At 29.3% G+C, this 22,930-nt stretch overlaps 2 protein-coding genes across 2 annotated transcripts; one reads left to right on the forward strand and one right to left on the reverse strand.

Annotated features, from left to right (window-relative positions):
• Positions 1 to 407: 407 nt before the first annotated feature.
• LOTGIDRAFT_232739 (hypothetical protein) lies at positions 408 to 17,172 on the forward strand (the record flags this gene model as incomplete). Its single annotated transcript, XM_009057764.1, has 22 exons — positions 408 to 504; positions 1,482 to 1,591; positions 1,948 to 2,479; positions 2,938 to 3,063; positions 3,305 to 3,474; positions 4,030 to 4,212; positions 4,288 to 4,825; positions 5,116 to 5,266; positions 5,675 to 5,765; positions 7,903 to 8,025; positions 8,287 to 8,439; positions 8,592 to 8,641; positions 11,966 to 12,094; positions 13,844 to 13,965; positions 14,189 to 14,334; positions 14,651 to 14,769; positions 15,115 to 15,212; positions 15,448 to 15,513; positions 15,846 to 15,931; positions 16,131 to 16,292; positions 16,379 to 16,530; positions 16,989 to 17,172. The coding sequence occupies 22 exons, from the start codon at positions 408 to 410 to the stop codon at positions 17,170 to 17,172; spliced, it is 3,588 nt and encodes a 1,195-aa protein (XP_009056012.1).
• Positions 17,173 to 19,860: 2,688 nt separating this feature from the next.
• Positions 19,861 to 21,024, reverse strand: LOTGIDRAFT_86569 (hypothetical protein; the record flags this gene model as incomplete). The annotated part of the gene is made up of 4 exons (XM_009057661.1): positions 19,861 to 20,057; positions 20,273 to 20,453; positions 20,605 to 20,696; positions 20,847 to 21,024. Coding segments are annotated over 4 exons (648 nt in total), but the record flags the coding sequence as incomplete, so codon positions are not given.
• Between the last annotated feature and the right edge of the window lie 1,906 nt (positions 21,025 to 22,930).

Genomic DNA, 22,930 nt, shown 5'->3' on the forward strand with positions numbered 1-22,930 from the left:
TTATAGAGAAGGAGAAAAGCCTAAAAAAAAGTAGTTTAGTAGTGAGCTAGGGATATTATTATTAGTAGTAGGCCTATGCATAATAATGACAATTGGCAATGTAGAATATTCGAGTATTCACATTTTTCCAGACAGAGAAATGGGAAATTTTTTCGTTTAAGTAAGAAATATCACAAGTATTCACATGCACTGCACAGAGCAGCGATACTCTGATTGTTTTCAGGATCTTTGTTTACAAATTATCTCCCTTGATTGCGTCAGGATTTACGGTGACATCTGGTGGTGAGAAATAAGAAGAAAAGAGGAAATATGGACGACAAATGAGATAGATCGTAGTTAAAAATAACCAGTCAAAATGATGTTATATCTTTCTTCTGACGAAGTAAAAATGACCTAACATTTTAAAGATGACACTGAACGTTGCTGCGAGTAGATTCGCAGATTATTTTGTAGTTTGTGGACTGGATGTTTCGTCTGGATTGGAACCAGATCGACTTGCTGGAGGTTTGTTGACATTTGTTTATCTGTCAGTTTAGTGTCACTGTCATTTGACTCCTGGATCTACTTTGACAGTGACATCGTCTTTTATGTCATTTAAAAAGAGTTTTGCATTCATTTATAAAGATATCAAACGAATTTCTATGTTGGTATCTATGTGTGTGTCTAAGATTTAATGGACAAGTTACTTGTTTTTTTTAAAACAATTAAGATAAGCATACTAAACTTGTAGTTCTTAATAGGCCTATCCTACTCACCGACTGTTTTATATGACAAGGGCCTATTTTTGTGTATGAAATCTTTTCAGTGACATTAGCCAATCATGTAGCCCACATACATGGACAGTAGCCCTCACTGATTCTATAATAGTACCCGGTATCTGGTCTTATTTTGCATTGTCTTTTCTCTAAAAATGAATTGTTTCCTGCTGGCATCTGACTGAATCATACTGATAATAGTATAAATATTGTAATGACTTGTTATTACAACTTACTTTTTACTTTATATATTATTTTTGGACTTGGTCTGGTAAGCTACATCCATTGGATAGAAACATTTTATATTAAATAAAAATATTTAGTCTAGAATAGTCCTATACAACAAGTATAACCCACCTAATGATGTGAATATTTACCTGAGTTTGAGCTCATATTTGGCATTTTAAGTTATCTTTAAAGCTAAGATATTTTCATAAAAATTGACTTTTTCTTTTGTCAATTCATCAATTTCCAGAAAAAAAGGAACGTTTTTAGTTAATCTGTGGTAGACCTTGTTTGCAGGTTTCTAAAAGTTTTTGGGCTTGTCCAATCCAGACTAAGAAATTGATTGTAATCCGTTTTGGTTTGAAATTTATTTGAACTTCCTAATGACTTCTAGAAAGCTTACGACATATATGTATACCATAAACATTATGTTTGTTCACAGTTTAATGCCGAGCTATTATTACTGAATAAAGAGTACTTATAATACTGTTTGATTTATAGGAGAAAGCCATCATATTGAGCCTTTAGCCAGGTCTTACAAGTCCAAAGTCCTAGCTCATTTTCCAGAAACAGTATCATGGAATCCATTCGACAAAGAGGCTGTGGGCATGGTAGGTTTGTTTAGCAATGTTATACACTCTGTCAAGTTTGATATTAACTAGTATCAGCATTGTACACACTATTACCTCTTAATTGTACATAATGTTAACATCTTTTATGAAAATTACATTTATTACATTTTCTTTTAATGCTATAACTTAGCAAGAGAATTGGGTGCTACTCTTTCCTTTTTCTACTTTAAGTCAAATTTTTTGTCTTTCTGTGTCTTTCCTTTGCTTAATGAAGTAGTAGTACCATAAGTAAATCATTGTGCATTTCATGAATCAAAGTGACCAAATAAGAAGCAAGATCGAAGGAATTGAAACTTACTTCCTTGGTCACTAATGCTTATGTATGTTTGTTTCAGCTATGTTTACCCAAAGGTCTTCAGTTTCGAACTCAAAGGGATTCACGCAACCCTAAGTTTCATTCTTTTATAATTACAAAAGAAGATGGATCAAGAATATTTGGAGCAGCTTATGTGTTTTATGAAGAGGTCACTAATAAACAAATATGTGCAGCAATGCAAACATTACATGCAATGCATCAGGCTCAACATAGTCCTGCATTAAAACCTCAATTTCCTGAGATCTACTCTCCTGATAGTCCCATATTGATGAAGAAAATAATTCCAAGTAAAGAGAAATCACGAGTTTTTGATATTCACAAAGATAAATTGTATGTAACAAAATGTATCTGTCTCATACTTCAATTGCCTTTTGTTAAATCTTGTAAGAAGTTTTTAAAACAACTACATGAAGCCGTGAATAAACCTTCACGAGCTAGTTTACCATTAGAGAGTTATATTTATAATATCTTATATGATGTACCAATGCCACCACCTGGAAGAAGTTTAAAGTTTTATGGTGTAATGTCACCAATATTCTGTCAGAGACCTAGTAAGTGGATATTGATATTTTGAGCTTAGTTACCAAACTCTAGTACACTTTCATGAAGGCTTGGAACCTCTCAAAAAGTGTCATGGATAGATGGACAAGGAATGATCATTGTCATTTTGTAATATAAAGAAAATAACAAGCAGAACTGTATGTTTTTGAAGTGATTTAATTAATTCTCAGCTTACTTTTCCTTCCATGAGTGCTGAAAATGATTTAAGAGCTATATTGAAGCTCATTCACCTAATATTAATGGTAAATTAAATATATACTTGACACCTGTTTTATCCAGACTTAGACAATATCAAGTTATTTTACAATCTGATTGAATGATGAATCTAAATTTTACATCGATATTTGTGATTGATCAATAAGATAACTCGAACACAAACATCACTTTCAGTTGTGAAAGAGATCGTTGTTAAGTTAAAATATGTTACATTTTATATTCTACTTTACAGGTATGGGTGAACTACCACTGTTTGATTTCTCACTATGGGAGCTTTGTAAATTATTAGGTATAGATAATTTACTGTTGATATTTGTAAGTGTACTTATGGAACATCAAGTATTACTCTATTCAGCAGGTAAGATTTAGTCTCTATCTCATAAAAATTAGAAGATCTTGAATAATTCATTTCAGTTTGATTTTGTAAACTTTTTAAATGCAATAGGATTGAAACCTAATGGTGACTTTAGTTGATTGAGATATTTTGCTTTCCAGTATTTGAAAACTAGATTATGTAAAATTGTGTCTGTATCTGAAATTTAATTGCTTACTTTGGAAATGATGACCATAGAAATAAAACTATACTATTTGTTCCCTAGATTACCAAAAATTAATGTTAATAGCTGAAGGTGTCGGTTGTTTAATATTTCCCTTTACATGGCAACATGTATATGTACCAATATTACCGGCATCATTACAACACTTTCTGGATGCTCCCGTACCATTTATTATGGGTTTACATAGAAGTAATGATGAACGTCCTGAATTAGTAAGTGAGGTAAGATGTTATTTGTATGAGTATGTTACAGACCAAGTAAATTGATATCTTTCCATTCCATAGAAAAAATGAATTAATGTCAAATTACTATAAAAAATTTAAGCTGCTGTTAATGATTTTCTTATGTGTTAAAATGGCGTATTTTGAAAAAATTGTATCCTTGTCTTAAGGATGTGTTGTATAGGTTTAGAATAGACTTGATACAAGCTCAGCAAATGATGCTGAATGGTAGATTGAATAGCAAATAGAAGAATCCAACCATGTCTGGTTCAGTACTTTGTGTATTAGCTATTTATTTTCTACCATGTCAAAATTGATAATCCACACCTAAGACAGTTATTGAAATACCTTTGAAAATTATTTACTTTTAAGAATATTTATAACCAAATTATAAAATTAGTATTGCTCTTCATACTAACATAAATGGAAAAATCAAACTTGACCTGACAATATTGATATTGTTGAAGACCGGTAAACAACATTTAGACGCAATTTATGTTTTTTGTAAAGCTTGTGCACAATTAATGTTATTCTATATAATTACAGGCCAACATGTGTTTTGTTGATGTTGATAATAATTCAGTAGAAGTACCTGAAGATTTACCATTCTTTCCCCATCATGATGAATTGAAAGAAGAATTACTCCAATTGTTGAATATTTATCAAGATATTTTTACACCACCAATTAAAAGTGGTACTACTATAACAAGTTCACCATTAAGAAATACTGTCAGTAAAAATATATCTTCTACTGAGTCTACAGTAGGTACTGGTAGCTGGCCTAATTCACCAAAACGTATGGAGATGTTACAACAAAGTGAAGCATGGAAGAAGATATCATCTATAGCTAAGAAGACTGGTGTGTGGGAAGGTTATGGGGAAATGAGTGGAGAAGAGAAATGTATGGATGCAGATAAACCTATAGAAGAAAATAAAAAAGATGTAGATAGAATGCCTGTCTCTGAAGTCAATGATCTCAAATTTAACAGTGCTATACGTGAAATCTTTATGAATAGATTTGTTCATATGTTCAGTAGCTATGAGTCTTTTGTGATTCAACCATCACATGATCTAGAATCATGGATAAACAATCGTGAAACAATGCAAAATTTTGATAAAGCTTCATTTCTGAGTGATCAACCTGAAGGAGATCTACCATTTTTATCTCCATTCATAGAAACTCAGATGTTTGCAACATTAGTAGATAATAAGATTGTATCACAATGGGAAGAAACTGATCCATATTTAGGTGTATTTGAGGCTCGGATCAGAAATGTAAATGATGTATTAGGTGAAGTTAGAACACCAACCTACAGTGTATGTACAACAATTACTGATACAGGTAAAGAAACATTCTTAAAAACAAATGCATATAGAAACATGATAGGGTTTATACCCTAGTGACATTGTTGCACGTATGTAAGCTTGATAAAATTTTGACCAATTCAGGATACAATGAATCAATCTATTCTGAACAAGAAGCCTACACTAACAAGTTAATTGTGTTACTTTTGACTTATCATTCTCAATCAAAATATTACAATGTGTTCTTGTTATTAACATTTATTTTTGTTGATTTCAGGTTTTAAGATTGGAATATTGTCATTAAATGTAAATTATTTGTTATTTTAGAGGTATTTCCTGAAAAGAGAGCTACTTTTATAGATCATACGTCCGTGAAACCACAAGAATTATCCAGTGATCTTACACAATCTGATATCAAACCTGGTTTCTTTCCAGTATTAAATAAAGTGTTTTTGAATACTGAAATTATTGCTAATAAGTAAGTTAATGGCTATGTCGATACATGTTTTGTATATTATCACACCCTAGAAATTGAAATTTGAACTTTTAAGGACTATAAAGATGCTCCAGTATCAGGGGCACCTATAGCTTCTATTGTTACTGTTCATCTTGTCTATGGTCTCTATAATTTGGGGAAAAACACTTGCAATGTCAAGCCTTAGTCGAATTTTTCTAGAATTTGCGGAACTTTCTGTGGCACTTTCAGGAACTACAGATGTATGTCAGGAAATCTGAAATGAAAAAGAATCTGTAAATGTTCAGATACATATGTAGAAAAACTTTTTTTATACCCTATACTTAACCTTTTTGAACTTGTTTTAACGAAACAACTAGGACTAAAACAAATACCTAATACAAGAACTGTTTTTTTTTTTTTAATTTCCAGATCAAAAACCAGAGAAAATGCTAAATGGCGTAGAAAAGACAGGGTACTTCAACATGCTGAACATCTACAATTAAACTCTGATCAAAGAGAGGTATATTTGTTTTTTATGATTTTCTTTATCCTAAATCCCTATCACTGGTAACATTTCTTGGGGGAGCAACATCATTACCCGAAATTCTAAGAAACATTTTACCCCCTTATTTATTTTCAAAGTTAAGATTAATTTGAATACTCTTTAAGCATGTAAATTGGAAAGAAATATATTATGGATTGCACATTTTCAGAGCATGAATTATTTTTGCATTTTGTTAATTTGAATATTTTTTGTCTAGAATAAACAGACATATTTCATATTCTTGGAATTTAAATAAAAATTTATAATGTCTAAAGATCCAAAATTCTTATTAACCCTTTGAACAGAGAGTATTGTGCTCATCCTTAAGTAGCACTAGCTGCCAATATTCAAAGGGTTATGGTTAATATTGATATGAAGTATGTCTCTATTCTTAGACTTCTAATATATTAGTTTTAACTACAACTGTCTAATATCAAGTTATTTTGTTCTAAAGTTTGTTCTAGTTGAGAAACATGCCAAACAGTGGCTAGTGAGTACCTAACCCTCTAAAAACTTTCCTTTTTAACCTTTATAACCCATCACTTTATTTATATTTTACACCACTCTTTCTCTATGTATATTCTCTCATGTATTTACTATCAATTTTTAACATTACAAATGGTGTCTCTTCAATTACTGTTAAAATGTAATTTTTCATAGTGCAAAATGTAAAATTCAACTGCATGGTCACCAAACCTTTTGAAAAGGTATACAGGGTAATGTCGATTAGTTTTAAACCTTGAGAAGATAGATTAGCCATACAAAAAAGCATCTCTTTACCAAAAGATACTGTCACACCCAATAATTAATTGTGATTTTTACAGCAGGACAATCTATTAGTATTCAGATAGTCTCAATAGTATTGCCAAGTGCTTGTTTTACTCATTCAATGTTGATGACTCTTACCTTTTTGACATTACCTTGTACACCGACAATTCAGAGCCAAACAGCTACTGGTGTTAACTACTCTTTCCAGTGAATATGTTAGAGCGTCATTCTAAGCTATTCTTTAAAGTAAGCAGCATTCATGGATGTAATGTCGTTTTTCTTTGTAAAATTATTTCAATTGATATCAATATGTAAAACTTGGCTGTTAGTACTGTTAAAGAATATGAAAATGGTATAAGTTAACAAACATTAACAAAGAGGGTTTTTATATGGTCAAAAATGTTCAACTCTTAATCTTCAATTCATGTAACTTTTTGTATCTTTTAATGTTGTCTAATGCCTTCTTAACTTCATCACAATATAGTATTACGCTGTTTAAACATGAAATAATGCAGGAAATATAATTTGATCAAATTATCAGTTCTTTATGTTAATATTAAGAATCGGTCACATATTTTAACAAAAATTACAAATACTTTCAACTTTTTGGTGATCCCTTTCTGTGGCATGATTGTAGACTATTAGTTTCTACTTGTAGTATCTACTTCTAACTTTTCATTCATAAGTATTATACATTATACATTATAATATTATCAACAGGATATATAAAATTTAAGTTTCAATTTTAAAGGAAAGCAGGATAGTGCATTGGTATAATGTCCTTATACAGCATTAGATTGTATGCTGAGTAGAGTTCGAAAATAAGTTTATCATAAAACTTAAGGGTACTTTAAATACTTTATTAAAAAAAACATTTTGTCTGAATTTTTAATTTTCAGAAAAAGTCCAGACAATACATTTCTGGCATATTGGCATATTTGATAGAAATTGAAGTTTTTTTTCTTAAACAATTAAATCTAGAAATTTACACCTGAATACCTAGATATGAGCATTCATAGATGTGCACATTTTGACAAAAATATGTGATTCCAAGATACATCCAGTTGCCTTTTACTTTAAAAAAATAAATTAGTTGTTCACAGATTCTGTCTGTGATAAGCTTGAAGCAGATCTCATTTTCAACAAGAATTTTTAAAATGGTTTTAACAACTAAAACCTACTGTGTGAATGTAATTTCTAAACTTATATTCATTTTTATTTGTTTTAGTCAGAATATACAAATTAATAGGTAGTTATTATAACAGTATCTAATATTTAATGAAATAGAAACAATGGTATAGATGATCAGATATCTGAATCTGAAATATGTATTTTATTCATTTAGAGATACATACAAGAGGCTAGAACTAAAAACAGACAGCCGAAATTATCAGAAATGTCAGCTGCTGGTATGGTTCAAACTAACTGGAAATTTGTGGAAACATTGCTAAAGGAATGTAAAACTAAGGTATATTGTATTGATGATTGTCTTTTTACCCAACATACAAAGTTTTAGTTATTTCATTACAAGGAATAATACTGAGAGGAAAAACGAATGATTTTCTCAAAAAGTTTATTGCTCCTATTAGAATTTCTGTTTGAGAATTTCATAGAAATGAGGTACTATGTAATATGGTTCAAAGCAATTTTATGAAAAATGACAATTTTCTTGCATAAAATAGTTATAAAAGAGTTGTCAGTACCAATATATATATATTTGTATATTTAGACTAAGAAGATGTTGGTTGTTAAGATGGGACGTGAAGCTGTAGAACTAGGACATGGTGAATTAACTATTACTGGTGTAGAAGAGAATACATTAATAGCTGGTCTGTGTGATCTGTTAGAGAGAATATGGAGTCATGGTCTTCAAACTAAAAAGGTTCTTATTCTTTTATATAATTCTGTATAAGAACACATATATACATGTACTGGTCTCATGTATTTCAGCATACAGATAGTGTGAGGGCTCAATTATTTGTGAATTGTTTTGGAACTAGTGAAATTTTTAATTGAAACTTTGGATTTTTCCAGGGGAAATCAGCATTATGGTCTCATTTATTGAGTTATCTAGAAATAGAGGAGTGTAATGAAACAGGTGAAACTATAGACCCTAGTAAAGTAACGCCAGGTATTGCATTTATTCTTTTTTATATTCATTCATTCTGTATAAAATAGCGATTTGTTATTTATATTGTGGGAAAAGAATCATACTGCAATGTATATATAGCACCATTCATGCACATTAATGAATCTAGACTCTAAAATGCGGAATATTTACATCAGGTGTCCATATAAATCATACTTTTTGACTGAATATGCTTGGATATTTCATCAATTTTTGGTACCATCACATGAAATGGGGAGCGTAAATTGTCGGTCTGGCCGTCCACAATTGCTCATTAACACTCTAAAAGGCGCAATACTTTGATTGATTTCGACGAAACTGTGTATGGTTGTTTGTAATCACCCAAGGTTGAACCCTATTGGAAATCAGAAAAATCGAAGAATATTTAGTATGAGTTGTTGCCCTTGTTCTTAAAACGCTCGTAAACGCTCAAACTTGATCTTCGTTTTATGAATATGTATGCATATACCGAATTGCATTTGATTCCATTAAAAAATCTAGTTTTTAGGGGTGCCGACAATAGAGAGATGTGGGCGTATAAAAATCGAAAAGTATTATTGCCCCTGTTCTTAAAAACGCGTTCAGGAAGGTTCAATTCTTGACAGATTTTGATGAAACTTGGTAACATTATTCAGTATTGCCTCAAAAAGTTGTCTGAAAATTGAATATTTCATACTGGTAATTGTTACTGTACTGCCAAATATTTTTTATTTAAAATCAAAGCTGTCAGTGGGCATATATTACTTTGCCTGGCTAGCTATCTTTTTTATAAAACTCTATCTAATCTTCACAAATTGGTCTTGGGTCCTTGGAATAAATCCTGTCCTGTAGTCTTCCCAGTGCTACATAACTTGTATGTGATGGACCTGGCCCTGGTCAGTCTAGTCATGCTGCATTGTATATCTCAGACAGGCTGTTAATTTGATTTAACATGTCACTATAGATACCTTTGATATAAAGTAAAACATTTTTTGTTTGAGTATAGTACAAGTGTGATTTTTGGATTCTTATTTACATTCTAAAGGGTTTTAATACTTTCATTGATTTTTTCATATTGGCTTAATATTAATTAGCCTATCTTATATTACATGCCACAAGCAGCCTTTTAGATTAAAATGTATTAAAGTCATGCTTTATATTGATAAATATTTACCCTATCTCTATAAGGTCTAGTGAAACGCCATAGTCTGTTAGATATGGGCTCATTATTGGAAGGGTCTATAACTATATTAGGGAGATCATTTTCCCTAACTAGTAAGTATAAGTCAACAATGAGCATGGTAACAAAGGTGATTTCCCTCTATTTTGTAATGTAATCCCAGTCTAGTGTTTGTTTACATGGATTTATTTCAAAATGTATTTGTGATCATGTGATTTTTGTGTAACATAACTTTCAATCAGAAATATAACAATGTTCAAAATTCTTTGTTGAAAGATTAAATAAACACAAAAAATATCTAAGAGGTTTAAACTTGATAAGCCAAATGTCTCAATGGTAAAATTATCATTTGTATCAAATCTTAGCCAACTTGTACACATGTATATCAATGTATTTGATTGAAAGTTTTGTATAATTGATGATTCTGTGATTTATGTAATACAAACTACATGAATCAAATGAAAGAAGATAAAATCCATGTAAACCTAGGATACAGTACTATTACTAACTAGCAACTTGTGCTACAGACTAGAATTTACCCACTGACCAATGTTTGACTGTAGTCTTTCTATATTGATTAATACTAATATTTTTTTACTATTTTCAATTTTTTTTCTATTTTCTTCTAAAATTAATGCAGCTGTGGCCTGGTGTTTACTTCAAAAACGTTACAAAAATAAACAAGAAAAAGGTTACTACATATCCTTCCCCCTACTGTAGATGTTATAACATAATAACATTATCATCAATTCATTCTCTTTATTTACTGTGTATTTCAATATTTCAACATTAGATCATGTTATCTGTGTGCAGTGTTTATTTTATGTTGCTTTATTTGGTGTTTGTGTGAGAATAATTACACACGTTATTACATTCTAAGAAAATACCTTGCTACTGGTATTTATTTTCTTATTTTTCATTTTGAATATGCCATTCATATGATTTTGATAAAAATAATGTTGAATGGCTTTACTTTATAATCATCTGGTTATGTCTTTATCAATATTGTGGCTTTGCTAAACAGACCTCGAACAATGTTAGCTGGTATCCATGTCCCTTTGTGCTGGTGGCCTGTATAGTTTGAAGTTGGTTTATTTTGTTCTTTCCTCTTCTAAGTGGAATCAATGGTTTACTTTTTAAGATATATTTTTTTCTCAGTATATTTGTTTTGATTCTAAACTCTATAATTTTGGGTAGTTTAGAAGGGAAGAAATTTGGTAAAGGGTGTATTTATGAGTTTATGTTCTAATGTTCTTAAAAAATATCTATTTTTCCCTGACAATTTATATCCTTGTATATGTTACTATATAAACTATCTCTATGAATTGATATATATATATATATAACTAATACAATCTGTTTGTCTTAATATTTAACTAGTGTGGTGATGTACTGTCCTATTTAAAGTGTATAGAGTAGATTAGAATCCTGAAATGCACGACATATATTATATTAGATTCTTTGGTATATGCATAAAAAATAAGCTAACGAATTCTGTCTCATGGTCTTTTTGAATTTGAGCTTTTTTTTCTGAAAATTGAATTGTTGAACTTAGTATTCTTAATAACTATATTTTGATATTTTTGAATGCTTTTGAGTTCTGCATTTAATATAATATACAATATTGGTAATATAGTATAACAGCTTGTATTTTGATGCATGTTTTTAATGGTATACATTTTAATGAAATGATATTTTGTAGATTTATCTAATGTGGGTCTAGATGATAAACCTCATACAAATACATTACCTACCAAAACACATAGAAGACGCAGTAGTCAAGGACGTATTGAATTACCAGTTCTAGAAAATATGCCATCATCTGTTATTCATGATATGAAGTGAGATATATTTTGTTTTATTTCAAATTCATATCTTGCATATACTGTATTGGAAATTTAAAAACGTCAGAGATGGTGGTTGAATATGTGCATATTTATATATGTCTTGATTTAAAGTTGATACAATGTTAAATCGTCTTCAATATTATTATTATAAACCTTGTACAAAGACGTATCTTTATTATTACAAATATATGCAAGATATAAAAGTTTACTATCAAAATACATAACGTACAAGGTATTCATAATTGAATTTTGACATGACAATGTGAAATTACAGGAAAGTACAACAGATGGGTGATATCAGAACTGATGTAGGTTACGCTAGAGCCTGGGTAAGACTAGCATTAGAGAAAAAAATATTATCATCACATTTAAAAGAATTATTGTCAGATGCAGATTTATTGAGGTGAGTTTTACTTACTAGTCACATTTGTCAGAGGTGAAGTGTAGAATGTTCCTGCAGAGATGAGAATGTTCCAATATGTAGTTTTAATTGTGCAAATAAGTATTCGATCAAGTGCTTCATTTTCTAGCTAAACATACTTACAGAATTGTACTAAGAAGGGAAAACCTCACTCCTTGTCTGTATTATGGTACTGTTTTGGCACAAGGACACCATAGAATATCTGGTAATATCTGAAGAGCTAATTAGTGGTTCAGCTTTGTATAAATTTGATAGTGAATTTCTCAAAAATATCATACAACAATATTGGGAATCAAACTATCTTATTCTGAAGAACTGGGTTATGTCAGAAATGACTTATATATTTTGTATATTTGAAAAGTTAAATATCATGTGTATGTTAAAAGATGTATATTGTAAATTATAGTATTTATATTATAGGAGTGATGTTATTTGTATTTTTGATATTTAGATGTTTTGTACATTAGAATTCAGATACTTTGAATATTTTATGAGTTAATATATTTTGTATGTGTATTATTCATGTATGTTATCAAAGTTTATATATTTTGTATATTATAGACATTTATATATTATGTATATTATAAAAGTTTATATATTATGTATATTATAGACATTTATATATTATGTATATTACAGAAGTTTATATATTATGTATATTATAGAAGTTTATATATTATGTATATTATAGAAGTTTATATATTATGTATATTACAGAAGTTTATATATTATGTATATTATAGAAGTTTATATATTATGTACATTATAGAAGTTTATATATTATGTATATTATAGAAGTTTATATATTATGTATATTATAGAAGTTTATATATTATGTATATTATAGAAGGTTATATATTATGTATATTACAGAAGTTTATATATTATGTATATTACGGGAGTTTATATATTATGTATATTATAGAAGTTTATATATTATGTATATTACAGGAGTTTATATATTATGTATATTACAGAAGTTTATATATTATGTATATTACAGGAGTTTATATATTATGTATATTATAGAAGGTTATATATTATGTATATATCAGAAGTTTATATATTATGTATATTACAGGAGTTTATATATTATGTATATTACAGGAGTTTATATATTATGTATATTATAGAAGTTTATATATTATGTATATTACAGAAGTTTATATATTATGTATATTACAGAAGTTTATATATTATGTATATTACAGAAGTTTATATATTATGTATATTACAGAAGTTTATATATTATGTATATTACAGGAGTTTATATATTATGTATATTACAGGAGTTTATATATTATGTATATTACAGGAGTTTATATATTATGTATATTATAGAAGTTTATATATTATGTATATTACAGAAGTTTATATATTATGTATATTACAGAAGTTTATATATTATGTATATTACAGAAGTTTATATATTATGTATATTACAGGAGTTTATATATTATGTATATTATAGAAGTTTATATATTATGTATATTATAGAAGTTTATATATTATGTATATTACAGGAGTTTATATATTATGTATATTATAGAAGTTTATATATTATGTATATTACAGAAGTTTATATATTATGTATATTACAGAAGTTTATATATTATGTATATTACAGAAGTTTATATATTATGTATATTATAGAAGTTTATATATTATGTATATTATAGAAGTTTATATATTATGTATATTACAGAAGTTTATATATTATGTATATTACAGGAGTTTATATAAGAGATATGCATTTTTACGATGTGAAGATGAAAGAGAACAGTTTTTATATCATCTATTATCATTGAATGCTGTTGATTTCTTTTCATTCACCAATACATTTGTTAATACCAGTAAGTTGTAGCTTGTAACATAAACGTCTCTAAACTATTTAGCTGAAGTTTGAAGGAAATGGATTGAACAGAGTTTTTAAGTGTATCTGACTAATTCAAATCATGTACAAATGATCATATGCCTTTAGTTATTTTACCATAAATTTTTATTGCTTGAGGTAGGAAAAAATGGTTATTTTTATTGAATGATGCATTAATGATGAATGATTTTTGTTTATTGTAGTGATAAACTATAAAGTATTAATCTATCCTAGTACTAAATTTGGCTGTGCTACAACAACAGCTAATCCTTGGATTAGTATAGCTGGTCAACTAGGTGAATCAGGGGTTTTAGACATACCTAGAGGTTGTTTAGAATTTAATTTTCAGGTCAGTATTAGTTCTTTTCTTTTCTCTTCTTTATTTGTAATGTCAGTGTTTGATTGTTATAGGAATTTTTAGGGCAGTATATTGCAACTATTTTTTATTGGAGCTTCTTAAAGGTTAAGTTTGATCTATTCTTTAAGAATTTCCAATAATTATGAAATGCACCTATTATTCCTTCATCTACAATTTGGAAGCACTTAATCAATATCCTTTTAAGTTAATATTGGTAAAAAATGTAGATTTATAAGTAAAACCAAGGATTAGTAAAAATAGAGTTGTTTAAAGTTATATTTTAAGTATTATTATCTAATATTTTCAGCACAAGAATTTAGGTATATTAACAACGTTACGTATAGGACATGATAATAGTGGTATGTCTGCTAAATGGTTAGTAGAATATGTTCTAGTAAGAAATGAAGTCACAGGACATACATACAGGTAATACTTTATTTTATATCACAACTTTGGTTCAGTTGAGTGAACTCTTTGAAAAGGATTTTGAGAAATTCAGCAGCTGATTCTCTAAGAGTGAGCATGGTTGTAGAAAATGTTCTAAATACATGTATAAGCAATTGATGTAACAGTGGTGTCTTCACATCGATTTAACCGTTATGTCATCTGAAAATTATAGTCATGGCTAAATTCAAAGAATTGTATTGATATACTACCAGTATGTCTCTAGTTGTCCTTATATTAAGAATGCCTCAAAGTTTATTATGTTAAGTTATTAAGAAATTTGGTTTAGTTGACTAAGATATCTGACACCCAATGTGATATTTGTAGGTATAATTGTGGTAGATGGCTAGGTAAAGGTGTAGATGATGGAAGTATTGAAAGATTATTAGTAGCAGAATTAATGCCTCATAAGAAAGAAACTGAAGGTAAAGGAATGAATGGCTTATTCTAGGCAGTACTTCAAATCTAAATTTACTATCTTTACTGAAAATACCATACATAGAATTCAAGAACATTTTAAATAGTATTTTTTATGTACATGTTTTACAGTTTTCATTCGGCATGAAGAATTTAAATAATTCTTTCTTTTTGAAAAAAGAGATATATGCATGTCAAATGTATCTCAATATTTACTATAGTGATTTGTGATATATATTGTAGGTGAACTGTCAGGTGTACATACTCCACCCAGATCTCCTGCTACACCTAGAAAACAGATTGATCCAGGTAAACTTATCCATTCTTTATTTTGATCGACTCCTTAATGACATCACCTGTATGAAGTAATAGTTACGACACAACAATTTTTTTGGTTAAATATAGGCGAAGGTAGTGAAAACTAAACGGTAGCTGTTAGTCAAATGTCATATGATTGTTATTAAAGTCATTAATTTTCAATTGATAGAAAATTGAGGCAATGCTGTTTGGAGGAAAAGGTGGGTCAGACTTTAACATAGATTTTAACATTTGTCTATAGCTATATATCATATGTATTTTAAACTATAATTGCTAACCTACTGAAATTCTGTTGGTTGTGATATTTTGTAATATTTTTCTAGGTACTTTAAATACACCAGCTATACAAGAAATGTTGGGTCATTCAGTCAATAATCTAGTCAAACATTTTTATAAACCAGCGAAAGAGGTGAGCTAATATTTTTCCTGAAACCAACTTATCATGTAAATCATATTAAGCTGTGTGCCTGAAGCTAGTGTTTTATATTTAACAGGGATACAGTTGTCAACATTTTTCTGATACAGCTAAATTTCAGCCATCCATATCCCTTTTCAGAAATATAATTTGACATTCAGCTCTCTTACTGCTACAATTTTTTTTCTCTCAGAGAGGAAGTCTTACATTCCTGTTATGTGGTGATCGTGGTTTGGTACATTGTATGGATTTAGTTTTTCAATATGGTTTCCGTTCATCTCGTTTGTTTAGAAATAAAATGTTTATTTGGGATTATCTTGGTAAGTTTTTTTTTACATCATTGATACTACAATATGTTGCAAATTGTTGTTAAATCAATCTTTTAGGACTCTTTTTGAATACATATAAAATTTTACAGAGAAAGTAAGGATATATTTTGAGAATACATTAAGTGGTGTAACTAGACGTCCATTAACAGAAGTAGCTAGAGCTGGCTATTGGTTATTCTGTAATCTACTCAATAAAATCAACAATGCCACAGAATCCATTGGTAAAGATGGAAAATTTCAAATATTTATTTGTGTTGGTGTTAGGTAAGTTATATTTATAAATTACTTCATTCTTCATTAAAATACATTCAAATAAAAGTATAGTGAAGGATCTTGTCCATAGACTGACTTCCATGATACATATTATAGTGTTAACTGGACAAATATGATATAGGACTTTTTATACGCCCACCTCTCTCTATGTGGACGTATATTGTTGGCACCACTGTCCGTTGTTCCGTCCGTCAACATTTGCTTGTGAATGCTCTAAAAACAAGATTTGGTAGTTTGGTATGTGTATACATATTCATAAAACGAGGATTAAGTTCGAATTTGAGCTATTTTCGACCGTTAGAAGCAGAGTTATTGCCCTTGCTCCAAAATCTTGAATATTTACCATCTGCATGCCGTGGTGGGCATATATGGCTGTGGTCCACTATCTTTACTGATGGAATTGTATGACATTGGTTCATTAAGTATTACTTATGATTGTTTGTTTTCAGAGATCATTGTTTACAGAAATGGTTACCATTAATGGTAAATACCCCAGTAACAGGTCAGATGTATGAGGCTAATTCATTTTTACGTGATCCAAGGTTAACTAAATTTCTTGTTCATATTATTGAAACATTGAATGAGTTTAATATTGTTCTAGAATCCTCTGTTTTACAGGGTTTAAATATATAATATAATTCAATTCATATTAAGCTACACAAATTTTTTATTTGATTAGATGTTAAATTAAAGAAAATGGCTCAGACTCATAAATTTAACATTGAAAAAAATGGCCCACAAAATGTGGCAATTATTTGATGCTGTTTGAAATTAATGTGGAATATATCTGAGAATGGTGCTTCAGAGTATTGCAAGTTGGATAACATATAACTGAAATAATTGAAAATATTGAATAAATTATTCAAAAGGTCTTTTTGACTTGTAAAATCTGGAAATTCTAGCCTTGATTTTGAAATAATACCTAAAACATCAGAAATCTTTTTGATGACCATTCTCACATTTCTACTTGTTAAAAGTTAAATGACATGTTCAGCGTAAGGTGATCATAATGTGATTTACTGCTCAGTTTATGTGAGGGATTCATCATCATCCAACTTTAGCTCATTTGAGCATAAAATATAATGCATATGTGAAGATAAAATTATACTCAAGGTTGTTATTAATATCATGTGATAATCAGAGAAATTATTTTTTCATTTAAATATCTCACTCAAATTTTTTGCTATCATATTATGATATTGTTATTTCTTCCAAAATCTAACTGATTTCCTTAGAATAGATTTTTTACTGATTATCATTTTCCTATTGTTGTTGAGTGTTTATTTATCATGAATTAGAATCAAATAGTTGAAACCTGTGACTCATAGAGAACCAAAAATGATATTGAAATCGTTCCCTTGTGGTCTATAGAATGATTTTTAATGTTATTGGCTGGTCCAATATTAAATGTACTATATTGTTAGATAGTGTATGATTATTTTATCAGGTATATAGGATAGTTAGCAAATGAAGTGTTAACATGTAAATGATAGTTCAATCTAAATATCTACGTATATTCAGGTTCAGTAAGAGTTTTGCCACTGCTTGTGTAGAATTCTTGGAGTTTTGAACATGAACTTGTACTCTAGAATTTTAATAAAAGATGGGTTCATGGTTGGTTTATTGAGGGTATTCAAAGATATTGTGTAATCTTTAACCTTGAATTGAATTACGAATGCTCAATGAAGTATTAGGGTTATTTATTTGTAATGTTCCAAAAATAAAATCAAGTGTGGTGCATGATTACTGCGATATCAGATATAGAACTAGTAGTTAGTAACTCATCTTTATGTAGAGATTGAGTGAGTATAGTGAATCATTGGCTAGTTACATTTTAAGTATATTAGATATCTATTATATTTTGTTTGCTCACTAGTGCTTTTATATTTGTTGGGAATGGGTGATGATGATCTTAATGATCTTTTTTTAATTTGCCAGTATTTCTAAATCATTTTATTCATATGTATAAATGGCACAACAATTTTGAAGTAATTTAAGGCTATGTATGTTATAATTTTTGCAGTAGTATTGAAATTTGATTTACTTAGTAATTGAAGTATTGCACATCATCTGGTCTAAAGTAAACAAATTAAAGCTTTATTATAAAACAACACATTAAAGAACTAAACTGTTGTTATTTATATTTATTTTATTGTTGAACTGTCTATAATTTGTTTTTAATTTGTAAAATGTTTAGTTTTGTAAAAATCTAGTCACATTGTTTTAAGCTTAAAAATATGGTGTCTTATTTTTGTAGATAAAATACAAGTTTTAAAGCACAAGTAAAATAAAAACTGAAAAAAAAGGGTAAAATAAAAAGTAACAAATTATTCTGACCTACTCAATATACCTAATAATAAATTAAATTATTGGTTACAAATGTTTATTATTACATGTTCAATTTTTAAGAAATATTGCAGTTGTCTAGTTTATACTCATTTCCACAAATGTATTAATTTAAACTTCCTCTGGACAATTTTGATCAATAGTGTCAGAATTTAATTTTGAAAAGTGTTTCACAGCTGAAATTTGGCCTTATCACCTGATAAAAAAATAAAAAGAGAACTTTTCACTATTTTGAAATGTACAGGTTGGTTTTTGAAATTGTAAAAAGAAGTAAAATATAATCAATATTTGTTAATGAAGATCTACTAAATGTTGTTACAATCAAATAAAATCATGTTATGTTTTAAAGAGCTGTTTATTAAAGCGAGGGCAGAAACTAACTGGTACCTGGTAGTTAGCATTTGGATACTTTGACAAGACTGTGCAAACCATTTGGAAATGCTCTTTCATGTGATATATTTCCAATATTCATTTACAGCAACATCAACTAGAAGTTAGCCAAATATGTATTTCACTTGCAAACTCAGATAAGAACCGAACCCATCACATCATACAAAATTATATACTGAAGACTCGAACGCAGAAACTGGTCTTCTAATTAGAACTCTTAGAAGGGTACTATTGGGTACATTTTATTGAATAAATTGATTACATAGTATAAAAATACAAAATGAGCTTACAACAGATTACAATATATAAAACCTAGTAGAGTTCTCGTCACTAAATATAAAGTATAATGAATATAATACTAAAACACAACCTTGTTATTAGATCACTAGTGACGTCTAAGAGTATTCTTGTATTGGACAATAACAAACTTCAGATGCACCAATCATGATGTTAAAATGATAATGAGGTAGACTAAGCACAATTACGTTCTGGCACAACAATTAAAATAACATCAGTAGGAGGATATAAAAATATTAATTTGGCACTGGTAGAATTATAAAAACATACAGACTATTTAGTGTTTATTTTTGGACAATCTTTTGGGTCGATACATCTACCATTATTTAAAACTTGGTTGGCAGCACATTGACAACTTGCTACACAGGGTTTAAAACAATTTTCACTAACATTTCCTAATGGTGTATTCATATTCTCACAAGTTCTGGGGCAAGCTGGACCACAATCATCAAAAACTAACCCACTGTTAGCAGGACAATCAAAGGCTGAAAGAGAAAGTAACATAAAACTTCTTTAAATTCACAATTACAACAAATAAGTTCCCTGTGATTAAATAAATTTTGTATATAAAAATATTGTATGATATTTTTGGGACCATACTAATTGATCAAATACAAGCAGCTGAAAAGCTGAATTGGGACTAGCAAGTTTACAGTGGTGGATGAGTTTTGGATGGTTTAAATAAGTAAATGCACATTACCACATAAATTATTGGTTCTCCATTGAACTTTGACTCCAGCCTTAGCACAAACATGTGCATAAGATGATAGTATATCACATAGGCAGTCTGGATTATCCATACAAACACACATATCATATACACAGGAAGCAAAGAATGGTTCTGGTGATATGGCTCTGTGACATCTTGAGAACACATTACTCTAAAATCACAAAATAGACACAATCATTTATAATAATTACTTAACCAAACTTAAATAATCACTGAATATTAAATTGTTCCCATGAATTACTAAAAAGTTACCCAATATTAATCTTTACCTTAGGAGAAGAAAAGAACTTAGTATTACAAACCTTTATAACAGCACATCTGGTGGTAGCTACCTTCCTGACTCTATATCCAGCTTTAATACAAGGATCTATATCTTTAGCATCCTTACACGAATCTTTATATTGTGTTTTAGCCTAGGAAATAATATTTAACATAGGTTTTATTTATTTCTCTGTGACTTTGCCAATTTAATTTATATATAAAAAAAACTCTTTTTATGTCTATTATCTCCTCATCCAAAGTTTCTGCTAATGCCTTTTAAAACAATAATCTAGTTTGATTCTCACCTTCCAGCTATTACCAAACAATGCAGGTGAATTAGTTATTTGTCCTAATCTAGTTCTTAAATCATCTTGTGGAAAACCATTAAAATTACCACATAAACCACAAAGTTTTCTTTTATAGGTGCCAGGTATACTAACTTCAGCATAACTATCACCATTCCATGTTATCTGTATCACAGGATGAATTAAAATTATAACAATATCAGATGTAATGAAATAAGAGCTATGTCTCCTATGCTTCATGAAAAAGAGTACATTTTGCCAGTGTAGTAGCAATAATTTGCACAACCTCATAAAATATCACACATCTTTGAATCTTTTCTTCTCCTCTTATAAAAAACACTTCTGAACCTGTTTTAATGTTTCAATATCACTTTTTAGCTGTAATTAAATACATTGACAACCTTGTTACCATTGTAATTATAAAATAACTCACCTTGAGTCCTATATTAGTATTCAATAATACTGTATTACCACTTAACTCTATCTGTATATAAGGTTCCTTTAAATAGGGCAGACTAACTCTTTCACCATTTACCTGCAAATATCATTGGAAAATTTGATGGATTTGAGGATATTACATTTTTTTCATCACCAATATGAGTACTTCTTTGTTACTATTCATTATGTGATAAGCAATCACTTCCATTATGGCCTAACTCACCTGTACAGCATGTTTCTGTAATAAATCTACAGTAAAACCAGAAACTTGAACTGTAAAATTTTGAGCCCATGAAACATCACCATAGACATCTCTATTATCATGTTGTACCTCCACACTGAAATTTGACATAAATTGATACAAGATTAATATCAGGTTTGCTATTTCTTGTGATTTTTTGTATGCCAACACTCTATTTTTTAAAGCTGCGTTGACTCAGTGAGTTAGACACTTGCTCTCTAACCTCAAGGTCCAATCCCGGCATAGGTTGAGATAATACTTTTGGTTTTTTTGACCCGCTTTTTAAAGATCGCCGACAGTTAAGAGTAAGGAACTGCTTCTGTCATGGCAAACTTTCCCTCAGTGCACACTGAAGGTGATTCCCGTCTTCATTAGCCCAATTAGGTGCAAAAGAGTAGGATGTAAAACTCCATTCATTTCATTTCATATTTTTTAATCTGACCTAAATTTTCTTATTGGTAAAAGGTCAAATATATATTACAGTGTTTGCCAAAAAAGGTCAAATATTCGCTCCATTTCCAGTTCTACTTCATGTATTTGCTTATCTACAACATATAGGTTCCCTTCAATTACCTAAATGTATCTGTTTCACAGTCAGCAGCCATGATATATTTACATTGTCCCTGGAAATGTAGCGTGGTACCATCAAATGTTCTGTAATGAGGATCACCGAATACTAAACAACTACCAGGCTCTGGAAAATATATTCATAAAAATTTAACTTTTAACACACAAGTCTAGTAATATTTTGTTGTAGATTATGAGTGTATGAAAGAATTTCAATGCTAATAAAGTAGGGGAATTGACTTACGTTGTTCACAAACAGGACAGCAAGTTCCTGGTTTTAAAGATGGTACTTCATTAGCTTTACAATTAGTTGGTTTACAGATTATACTATTACAATTAACTTCCCCACCTAAACATTGACATTTAGTACATTCATCTACATTCCATTCTTCACCAGCCTACAGTTGCCAAATATAATAAATGATAATGCTTTACAGATACTTAAAATAACATTGCTAGTAATACTACACTACTGGAGAACTAGAGAACCCAGAGTTAGGTGATCCATCCATTACTTTATAATTGAAGGTATACAATGAACAAAAAGCTTCATACATTTTGGTAAATTGAACTTTATTATTTTCATGTGAAGTTTCTAAAATAATATAGAGGAGTCTTATAATGACTTTAAAATGATCCAGATATAAAGTTTTGTATAGATGCCACATTCAAGCTAAAAATTGCCCTCTGTAAAAAAAAGATTATGAAATGGGCTCATTTTTTCTAACAAGTCATGATGATATTCCAATTTTACATAAAGACATTGAGTTAACAAGATGTCTCAGAACGTGTAGCCATCAATAGCTCAAAATTAAA

Source organism: Lottia gigantea, assembly GCF_000327385.1.
Source record: "Lottia gigantea unplaced genomic scaffold LOTGIsca_31, whole genome shotgun sequence".
NCBI lineage: Eukaryota > Metazoa > Mollusca > Gastropoda > Lottiidae > Lottia > Lottia gigantea.